Source organism: Anticarsia gemmatalis, chromosome 28, assembly GCF_050436995.1.
Source record: "Anticarsia gemmatalis isolate Benzon Research Colony breed Stoneville strain chromosome 28, ilAntGemm2 primary, whole genome shotgun sequence".
NCBI lineage: Eukaryota > Metazoa > Arthropoda > Insecta > Lepidoptera > Erebidae > Anticarsia > Anticarsia gemmatalis.
The window spans coordinates 2691279-2703370 of NC_134772.1; the positions used below are offsets into that span (position 1 = coordinate 2691279).

A 12092-nucleotide genomic window follows, 5' to 3' on the forward strand; every position below is an offset into this window, starting at 1 on the left:
CAGATTTTAGTTGAAATATTAATTAATTAGAGTAATTGTGTGACTCTACATAATACGCACATAACTTTCACATGTAGGAAACAGGATGAAAAATGTAACGAAATAACTTTTGTTCATAGAAAAATGTTGCTTTTTAAATATTTTTTTATGAATGAAAGTTCATTGAACTTTAGTATACAATATAAATTGTAACACGTAATATAACCAAATAATGTTAAGTGTAAGAACTGAAGAACATTTAAACCTATTTAAACCTATAATTTACGATTAGATATCCCACCCTAATTTTGTATGGGAAAAAATATTGGTATTTCTCCATTTTCTAACTTGATATTTTATTTCTAATTTACGTCAAAAAGAATGGAACTGCCATTTTTTTACTGTTTTTTTTTCTTTTTCATTTATTTTTTTATTTTAATAACAGTCCAGAGTCCCAAATGATTAATTGTTTTACATTAATATTTTTAATAAACCTGCTACACAATTTTGAACAAAAGTAATAATATAAATATTACATATTTATAAAATTGTTGATCGTCGTTATAATTTTGTTTTAAGCCACGTCAAAGGCCTTCGGGCGGCTTGAACAACTTTGACACTAGGTTGACCACTAACCATACGATAAGAAGAAGAATTTTGTTTTAGTACTACTGTAGTTGCAAGATAATTTTGAAGTCATAAAATAGCAATTTTTCATTGATATCTTAAAATTAAGTTTTTAAATACAGCTAGGTCGTGTGAATTCAGTTCTTACACTATTCAATAAAAACATAAACATCCCAATATATTGTATGTAGATAGATAATTTGTAAAGTATAACAAAGTCAAGTGCTTTTTGTATAAAAACGTTTGAAATTATATGTTAAAACGCGGTCTGCGATAACGGCGCAAATAGCAGTTATAATTTTAATAGCAGATGTCGTGCGTTACTTTTTTACATTTTTAATAACGAGAAACAATTTTAAGTTTTTTTAAATAAGCAAAATGTAGATTTTTTAGAAAAATGCTGTCTTTTTTCAAGCTATTTAACTTAAAATTATAACTGCTTTATTCTTAATATTTGCTGCGATATCTAGTAACGTTTTCTAGTCGACCTGTGGTCTAGTCCCAATTTAGTCTAATTCTTATTTGTTATTTTATACCCTAAGGTGCTTATTTCGTTATAGCTATTCGAAATATTTTCTTTTTGCAAATGTGAACAACGAAATGAAGTAAGTCGTGAACAGAAAAGAAAATAATTTAAATAGCAGGTTGTGTTTTTTCTAGTTATAGTTATAATTTTAATTGTATACTTATTTAAGTTTAGTAAAATCATTGTACATCTTCTAACACTATAGTTTATTTTTAATAATTTTTCTTGTTATAACGTTATAATTTCGCGTAAAGTTACATTGATATCATATTTCGAAATGCAGACCTGATTTGACATATCACAGAGAAGAATCAATATAACAGAATTTCTTATAAATCACATAAAAATATGCATTTACAAAAAATGCTATTTAAAAATAACGTTATGAGAATTATAATTTCATCTAACAACTTTCTGCCTAATAAAAAAAATGGAGTGTAATTTTCATTATCTATGCAAAAGAAAATATTTTTGCATTTTTCTTTGTGTAAAAATAAAATTAATTTATATAAAGAAATGCCTTCATAATTGTCATAATAAGTGTATTTAAAATCGTATATTTTAAAAATACATTGAAGCGATAAGTTTTGTACTCGAGTAATTTTTTAAGAAGAACATTGCATCCGTTTTGTATTTATATAAAGATAATATAAATACATCATTTTAAGTTTTGTGTGTTCGTTCGTGAAACTCTGTAAAATACTTAATATTTAATATATTTATTAAAAATGGCCGGCGAGACATGATACTGTGTATGCGAGTGTATAATTTCATAGTATTGTTCTCGCCCGGTCAGATTTGAATGCTGTAAATTGTTATAGAAATATACTATGCTACGCTATATCCATACTGTAACTTGCTTAAGAAACTAATCGGTTAACATTGAACAAAATAATAAATTGAAAAATTATTTACTGTGTTTTATTTACGCCTATATAATAGCCAGTTGCGCTTACTATTACGTAAACGATCTGTGAGTTAAGCCACCCCAGACGTGATCATTCTATAGTTTGCTGACCGCATATTTGAGTCGAGCGTCTCCGTGCTTCGAGGCACGTAAGAAGTACTCAATAGGTATTAGATGGCCACCCATCCACAGATCAACCTCGGCAGGCGTAGCTTCGAGATCGATCTTTAGTCACAAGCTCAGCTGAATATTCAAGGAATTCTCAATGTGTTGCAAAGGATAAACATAATATGCTTTACCAAACGCACTTATGTTAGACATATTATCGTAAATTCTGTGATAAAAATATGAGCGTTCTAGATAGCGGCGGCGGCGGAGAGCTGATGTAGAAAGTAGAAATTACTCCAAGGATAAAATGTAAGCATAGCCAGTTGCGCTCGCTGACGCAACCCATTGGCGAGGTCATTTTATGGATGGGTGACCGTATAGTGGTATTTTAACTGAGTGTCTTCGTGCTTCGAGGCACGTAAGAAGTAGTTCCCAGTTGTTATAAGAGAGTGAAGAACTCGATATGTATGAGATGGTCACCCATCCACAGAACAACCTCGGCAAGCGTTGCTTAACCTCAGAAACCAATCCTTAGCTATGAGCTCCTCAGCTGAATGCGCAAGGAAGTTTAATAGGTGTTAGTAGTAGGAGGAAAAACTCTTCATGAGAGGAAAAACTACCAAGAGACGTCTTCAAGTGCGGAAAACCTACCAAGAGACGTCTTCAAGTGAGGAAAAACTACCAAGAGCCGTCTTCAAGAGAGGAAAAACTACCAAGAGACGTCTTCATCACGTCTTCAAGTGAGGAAAAACTACCAAGGGACGCGTCTTCAAGTGAGGAAAAACTACCAAGAGACGTCTTCATGAGAGGAAAAACTACCAAGAGCCGTCTTCAAGAGAGGAAAAACTACCAAGAGATGTCTTCATCACGTCTTCAAGTGAGGAAAAACTACCAAGAGACGTCTTCATCACGTCTTCACGTGAGGAAAAACTACCAAGAGACGTCTTCACGTGAGGAAAAACTACCAAGAGACGCATCTTCATGTGAGGAAAAACTACCAAAAGACGTCTTCATGAGAGGAAAAACTACCAAGAGCCGTCTTCAAGAGAGGAAAAACTACCAAGAGACGTCTTCATCACGTCTTCAAGTGAGGAAAAACTACCAAGAGACGTCTTCATGAGAGAAAAAACTACCAAGAGACGTCTTCATCACGTCTTCTTGAGAGGAAAAACTACCAAGAGACGTCTTCAAGTGAGGGAATTCTACCAAGATACGTCTTCAAGTGAGGAAAAACTACCAAGAGACGTCTTCGAGTGAGGAAAAACTACCAAGAGACGTTTTCATGAGAGGAAAAACTACCAAGAGACGTCTTCAAGTGAGGGAATACTACCAAGATACGTCTTCAAGTGAGGAAAAACTACCAAGAGACGTCTTCAAGTGAAGACAAACTACCAAGAGACGTCTTCACGTGAGGAAAAACTACCAAGAGACGTCTTCATGAGAGGAAAAACTATCAAGAGCCGTCTTCAAGAGAGGAAAAACTACCAAGAGACGTCTTCGTCACGTCTTCATGAGAGGAAAAACTACCAAGAGACGTCTTCAAGTGAGGGAATACTACCAAGATACGTCTTCAAGTGAGGAAAAACTACCAAGAGACGTCTTCATGAGAGGAAAAACTACCAAGAGTCGTCTTCAAGAGAGGAAAAACTACCAAGAGACGCCTTCAGTAGAAAGTGTAAAAGGTGAATAAATTTGAAAATGCACGGTATTAAATATAAACAAGAAAGCGTGAGCGGAGCTGCGCGGGTCAGCTAGTATTTGTATAAAATGGTTACCCATCCACAAACCAACCTCAGCAAGCGTAGCTTAACCTCATAGATTGAGATGCCCATCCTCAGAATCCTTAGCCACGGGTTCCTAAACTGAATATTCAAGGAATTCTTATGACTAACCAAAAAACAATTGTGTTAGAAATATCGTGTTATGTTAAACATATCGCAAATTTTAAAAATATGAGCGTTCTAGATAGCGGCGGCGGCGGAGACCTGATGTAGAAAGTAGAAATTACTCCAAGAATAAAATGTAAGCATATCCAGTTACGCTTGCTGATCAGTAAACGAGGTTAAGTAATTTGGTGAGGTCATTTTATGGATGGGTGACCGTATAGTGGAATTCTAACTGAGTGTCTTCGTGCTTCGAGGCACGTAAGAAGTAGTTCACGGTTGTTATAAGAGAGTGACCAAATCAATATGTATGAGATGGTCACCCATCCACAGAACAACCTTGGCAAGCGTAGCTTAACCTCAGAGATCGATCTGTGCGACGATTGTTACTTAGCCAAGAGCTCAGTTTAATGTTCCAGGAAGTTTAATAGGTGTTGCAAAGGATAAACATGTCTTACCAATTTCGGTTATGTTAAAGTGTTAAACATATCCTAAATTGAGAAAATATGAGCGTTCTAGATAGCGGCGGCGGCGGAGAGCTGATGTAGAAGGTAGAAATTATTCCAAGGATAAAATGTAGGCATAGCCAGTTGCGTTTGCTGGTCAGCAAACGAGGTCAAGCAACTTTCGGCGAGGTCATTTTATGGATGGGTGACCGTATAGCGGTATTTTAACTAAGCGTCTCTCTGCTTCGGAGGGCACGTATAAGTCGGTCCCGGTTGTTTTAAGAGAGTAAAGAACACAATATGTATGAGATGGTCACCCATCCACAGACAAACCTCGGCAAGCGTAGCTTACCCTCAAAGATCCATCTTTGGCCACGAGCTCTTCTACTGACTGTTGAAGAAGTCTAATAGGTGTTACAAAGGTTAAATTGTGACAGAAATTTTCGGTTATGTCAAAGTGATAAACATATCGTAAGTGTGAAAAATATGAGAGTTCTAGATAGCGGCGGCGGCGGAGAGCTGCTAGCTAGATTTTCTGTGTTTCTGTAAAATTTTACACGAAAACCTGTTAAGTGCCTCTAGCGGGCTCTGTAGGAACTATTTAGGCTGGGTAAAGCAACACTTGGCGAGGTCATTCTAGAGATGGGTGACCATTTAGTAGTGTTTGAACTGAGTGTTTCCGTGCTTAGAGGCACGAAAGAAGTAGTTCCAGGTTGTTATAAGAGAGTGAAAAACTCAATATGTATGAGATGGTCACCCATCCACAGAACAACCTTGGCAAGCGTAGCTTAACCTCAGAGATCGATCTTCTTCAAGGAAGTTGAATAGGCGTTGCAAAGGATAAGCGTATGCCTTTACCGAAAGCAATCGTGTCAGAAATTTTCAGTTAGGTTAAAGTGATAAACATATCGTAAATTGAGAAAATATGAGCGTTCTAGATAGCGGCGGCGGCGGAGAGCTGATTGTCATTGCTATCATATCAGAAGGGAGAAATTACTTTGAAGGGACTATATAAAAGCCTTCCTAGTTGACTTTACTGATCTATAAACCGTGGGTTAAGCAACCCTCGGTGCGGTCATTCCGGTGATGGGTGACCATATATCAGACCTCTATGCTTCTGACTAGTGGTATTGACCTTCGAAAATAGCACCCACAATAACGTGCCTTTCGAAACACGGAGGAATTCGATGTAACATGGTAACCCATCCACAGAACCACCTCGGCAAACGTTGCTTAACCTCAGAGATCGATCTGTGCGACGATTGTTACTTAGCCAAGAGCTCAGTTTAATGTTCAAGTAAGTTTAATATGGTTGTGTTGCAAAGGATATACATATTATACATGTCTTACCGATTTCAGTTAGGTTAGTGTTAAACATATCCTAAATTCAAAAAATATGAGCGTTCTAGATAGCGGCGGCGGCGGCGAGCTGGTTGTCATGGTGGAGTGTGAGAGAGCGATGGATGCGTTACCTAGCGGGGTCATCGACCACATACATGCCTATAGCGTGGTGACGCCGCGATGGACAAGGGTCCCAGGAAGATATCACATCAGAAAGCAGAAACTACCCCCAAATGAAATAATATGTAAAAGTCGCGCAGTTTGCCCTTGCTGGTCAGTAAACGAGGTTAAGCAACCCTTGGCGAGGTCATTTTTTGGATGGGTGACCGCATACTTGAGTATGAAATATCTGGTTATGTTAAACATATCGTAAATTGAAAAAATATGAGCGTTCTAGATAGCGGCGGCGGCGGCGGCTGATGTAGAAAGTAGAAATTACCCTCAAGATAAAATGTAAGCATGTTGCGCTCGATGACTGGTAAACGAGGTTAAGCAACCCTTAGTGCGGTTATACGGTGGATGGGTGACCGTATAGTGGTAAATTAATTAAGCGTCTCCGTGCTTCGGAGGGCACGTAAAAGTCGGTTTCTTTCGTCTTGAACCACTTTGGCACTTGGTTGACCACTAACCATACGATAAGAAGATAGTGTTGTTGAGGTCATCAAAATAAAACAAAATATTCTTTTTCAAATATATTTCAGTAATCAAAATATAATAATAGGCTTACACGTTATAGTTACAAGTCGTATCTTGTGGCCAAATAGAAATGAAATTAACGCCACGAACAACATGAAATCTATACATATTCATATAAAACCGAATTGTATCACAAAAAATAGCTGAAAATTAACTTATTTACACGCAAAAATGTTCCAATAGATTTATATTTATACATAAATAAAGTGCTTATTCACATCGTGTCGAATTTCGCTTAAATACAATAAATAAATAAAAGAAAGCGCTTACTCACTAAGTGATTTCAATTTTTTTTAACATTATAAGTGCAATTAACACGTTTTCTTAAATAATTCTTTTAAAAAAACATTTATCAATTTTTTTTTCCTTAAAAATGTCCGTTTTTCGTTATCAACTATTATTATCTCCAGTTATTTTTTATATAAATTAATACTTTCGTCCTGTATTTAAAAAATGCGTTTACATTTAGGTCGTTCGCGCACTGGCGATTTGTCGCTGCGATTAGTCGTTTGAAAGTCGCATGTGTCTAATTAGTTCTATACTAAACGTCAACTATGTGCATCGTTATTTATGATTTCCGACTTAAAAATATAATATTTCTATCTATGGGTGAAATTTTGTAACATTTTTTTGTGCGACTTTTTTCTGCGACTAAGTCGCGCGACTCAATCGCCACGGCGAACATTTGATAGATTATCCAGCTAAGTATTTACAATAGTCTCTTCGGCTACATATTTATGTATTTCTTTTATAAAAAACAAGATTTTTAGGCAAGCATCGACAATCTTAGCAGCATAGTTATCACAAATTAAACATTTGAGTTCAACTAAAAGCATACAGGAACTTGATAATATTTACATTATTTAAGGTTCTTTACACACGGGTAGACTTTGCGACAAAAAAGTCGCAAGAAAATGCGACTTTTATTTTTTGTTATTTTAAATCGCGAGATTGATTTTTAATGAAAATAATTCAGTTTTATAAAAAATCGGTTGGACAATTTTGAAATAATCGCAAAATCTCCCCAAATGTATAGAACGAAATTCCTTAATTAATTTTATCACATAATATAAATAAAAATCAATTACTTTCGTATGAGCAAATGTATATTTTTATAACTACTGTTGGTCATTATTGATTTTGGGTTAGAAAGAAGATAAAAAGTAAAATATCAAAAATGGGCGGGGCCGTCAAAAACTAGAAGATTTTCAGAAATTCTTCTCACTGGTAGTATATTTCCATCGAAATCCATACTAATATTATAAATGCGAAAGTAACTCTGTCTGTCTGTCTGCTACTTAATCACGCCTAAACTACTGAACCAATTTGCATGAAAGGTATGGAGATATTTTGGTACCCAAGAAAGGACATAGGCTATATATCATCACGCTACGAACAAAAGGAGCAGAGTATCAGTAATTAATGTTACAAAAATGTATAGTATAGTATATAGTAACTTTCGCAGTCTATGTTCTAAACGACTAACCCCCGGTTTTCAGGTACATTTAGCGGTAGTTTATCTATTCAATAGCGCTTAAACTCATATAAAAAACGTTATTGAATAGATAAACTACCGCTAAATGTAGTCAGAAACCGGGGGATAGTGATTATTTATATTTATTGATAGTTTATAATCTCAAAATATTTATAGCAAACATCATACTTTATTTGACAGATAATTTGTCACTGGTATATGAAACAGGCTTAGCCAATTCTGTTTATTTTATTCAGAAAAGATTTACAAGATACTTTGAGTATCTTACATTTATGTAGCTTTATGGGTTCACATACGAACTCAATATTTTTTACTTTGCCACTATTCTTACAAAAAGCGAAATGGCATTTTTTAAGTAGGGATCTAGGTTTCATGAATGTATGTTTGTAAAACTGTAGATATTTTTTCGAAGTAGTGTTTGACGGCCCTAAATTAATATTAAAATTGAAAACACTTATAAAATGACTAATTAATAAATAATAATATACAAAAACAAAGAAAAATTTGCGGAATAAGAGTCGAGTATTACATTTTTGCTATAAAATAGCCTATAATATAGAATAATTACTTTTTGGACCGGCCAAAGGTAACTAGATTTTTAGAGACTGAATAAAACATTTATAAAAAAAGAATGTCTGTCTGTTTGTTATGCTTATACGGCTAAACTCATAAGCCGATTTTCATGAAATTTTGCATGGAAATAGTTGAACATCCGAAGTTTAGCATTGGACCAAAATAGGGGTAGAAAGTAGTTTCTGAATTAACTTTTTCCCCTATTTTATTGTACGTCTTTCGAAAGTTAGATATTTTGTTAAAAATACTCTTATCCCGCCTAGAAAATAGTTAAAAAGATACGAAAAAAAGGAAAACTCGATAAAAAATGGACGTTTATATAAAACAAAATAATTGCCTGAGCATAGTTTTTTTATCTAATTTTTAATTCTATCTATTATTTTAGTCTTAGCATACTGTATAGTGTATACTTTCCCGAAAGCGCTTTTTTCACTATAACCATTATAATATATTGTACAGACCGACTTACGCCATATTAGGACAAAATCACACTTGCGATTAGTCGCGCGATTTTTTTTTTGAGCAAATTTTTTATGATACTATACGCAAAATGAAATTTAAAATTCGCGTAATTCAACTTTTACAGCGTTTTTAACTATACAACTAAAAGTAAGACTAAATAATCGTGTGCGATTAAAAATCGCAAGTTACTTTTTGTACTAATATGACGTAAATCTTATTATATACTACCTAAGTATGTTTAAAAAATAAAAATATTAAATTTCTAGACGCAATTGCGACTGCGACTACAGTGTTGCCATCACTGATTAATAAATTATATTTTTATTATATTACAACACCGTGATATTAGTGACGTAACTGCGTTGATTACAAAAAGTCGTAAGTCCATTTGCGTCGAGAATTACAGTAATAAAACGACATAAGTAACTTTTATATTAAAAATCGTCATATTTTCTCTTCTCTGTAACCGCCTCTTATACCATTTCTTTATATATACAATATTCATCACGTTGTTTTCGTTTCAAATAACATTGTTTAGTTCCATTCTAACCTAACGACAATAAAAAAATATCCCACCCAACACTAATTAAAAAAAAAACAAAAAACAATTTTTACAAAAAAAAAAATCAACAACCGAAAAAACAATTTGAACGAATGGAATATTTTTTTATTGTCACATGGCAACATTAACGTTTGACAGTTCGATCGCGGTGTTGCCATTTAATCGTAATTTTCTAAAAGCTGCCGATGCCACGATATTGGTACTTTTTATAGTTCTTACTATGTGTTAAGAATTTTGCGAATATTATAAAAAAGAAACGCTAAACATAATTTGATATTATATGCACAATACAGTAAATTAATTTAATAGAACGGTTTTAAATGTATTTTAGGTGAGTACTAAAGCGATTTTTTGCTAGTATTTTATATTTACGAATGTAAATAAAATAATTATCATTGCATGCCTAAGAGTTCTTTAACGCAAGATCTCTAAGTCTCCAACTTGCACTTGGCCAGTATGGTGGACTCAAGGCCTAACCCCTCCCTATTTCTGGATGTCAGTGATGGGTTAAAGTAATTATTATATTATAATGATCACTGGATTTTAGTATATGACAGAATTTCCCAAGTAAGTTATGCAGGCACAGAAAAATCTAGATTTCTGAAAGACCCATGGATAAAATTTTCTTTTCATTTGATTTCTCACTGGTCGTGTCGGTTATCCGTCCCACCGGACTATGAGTGATGGAATAGAGAATGTACCTGTGTATTGTGCACACACGCGCGACAGACAACAAAGTCCTGCATTATATCGGCTAGGAGGACTATAAAATCACTTTAGTACTACACTTAACATAAGGAAGTCTTAAATTATTTTTATAGTGATTTACAAAAGTTGAAATTTATATCAGATTCAGTTTCGTTTATAGATACAGACAATACGTGCATTTAACAGTAGATTTAAGAAAAGTTTGTTGCTAGCTTTTCTCATAAGGCTCTAGGCCGAAGTAATGGTAGATTCAGTTATTCTTACGACTAACATAAGTGTCAATATTTGAAAAAGGTTAGGCTTATGATTTTGTAGAAAGGGTTTTGTTCGTTGTGGATTTCGAAAACCTTTTCTTACTTTAGCTTCATATAGTTTTGCGTAGGATTAAGTTGTTTTTTACTGTCCGTTTCAAAAAACGTATGTAATGGACTTTGATACGGTTTTGTTATCAATTAAGTAGAGTGATTTGAAGAAAAAGGTTTGTAGGTAAAAGTTGTAAATGTTTTTTGTAACATGTGCTTTTAAATCGAGCGAAGCTGGTTATAAGATTTTAATACGCTAACAGGGCCAAAAACTGTGTACTTCACCTTGCTAATTTCCAACTTTAGTCAATGCTATTGTACACACGTCTGTATATATAAACGAAACATTAAACACATATTTTAAATCTTAAACAAAGTATATATGAACGGGGCATTAAATACATAGAATCATAAATAAGTAGTTAGTCACACATAGTAGCAGGCAGGTGGCGTGGTGTGTGGCGGCAGGTCGTGCTCAGCGCGCGGGCCATCAGCTGAGCGCGGCGAGGGTCAGCGCCAGCGCGAGGCTCAGCGCGGCCGCGGGCAGCACGCGCCGCGCCGCACTGCCGAACATGCCCGTCTGCTCACACTTACCTGGACACACGAAATAACAATAAATATATCAACAAACGTACCCAGACAAAATCGGTCCAGTTTGCTTGTTATAATACACAATTAAAGTACAGATTTCTTTTAAAATAGTTACGTATAGATATTTGAATATGAATTTACATACTAATCGATCGAGTGAATTTTAAAGAATTCAATACTAAAACATGCCACGAATATACACCCTAAATAAAAAAATACTTACTACTATTAAACGCTAATATATTTTAATTTAAGAAATAGCGTTTAACTCAAAATATGCAGAAGAATACATAATTCTCTGTCACTTTTAACTATTAAACTTAACTTAAGAATAAAAGGTACATTAAATGAAGATATACGTACTGTTTATAGTTAGGTTGTAGGCCTTATCACCTTGCAGGCCCGGTATTACATTGCGGTCGCACGAGCCCGACACGCCCGATACAGAGAGGTACTGCACCGCGCCGCCCGCTGAATCTGAAATACACAAACATTATCGATTACAATACAGGACATCGTTATAACATATTCCTAAGAGTAACTAGCCGAGTGGTACAAGTTGACACCTCTCACGCAAGTGGTCGCTGGTTCGAATCCGAGGCAACACACCAATGACTTTTCGAAGTTATGGGTGTATTAGAAATAATTATCACTTGCTCTAACGGTGAAGGAAAACATCGTGAGGAAACCTTGCATGCCTAAAATTTGTTTAATACATTTATTGAGGGCATGCAAAGTCCCCAACCCGCACTTGGCCAGCGTGGTGGACTCAAGGCCTAACCCCTCCCCCTCGTTTGGGAGGAGACCCTTGCCCAGCAGTGGGACAGATATGGGTTATTAAAAAAAAAAAAAAAGTAAAAAGTCTAGGCTCAAATAAATGTTAAGA

At 34.9% G+C, this 12092-nt stretch overlaps 1 protein-coding gene across 1 annotated transcript in view; it reads right to left on the reverse strand.

The window, feature by feature from the left end:
• Window positions 1–6496: 6496 nt before the first annotated feature.
• The window catches only part of LOC142984787 (uncharacterized), a 225412-nt gene continuing 219816 nt past the window's right edge, over window positions 6497–12092 (reverse strand). The window contains exons 15-16 of the mRNA XM_076132603.1: window positions 11570–11683; window positions 6497–11209 (exon numbers count right to left, since the gene is read on the reverse strand). Of these exons, the coding sequence (XP_075988718.1) occupies window positions 11106–11209; window positions 11570–11683 (218 nt within the window). The 3' untranslated portion in view covers window positions 6497–11105. The remainder of the gene's footprint in view (window positions 11210–11569; window positions 11684–12092) is intronic.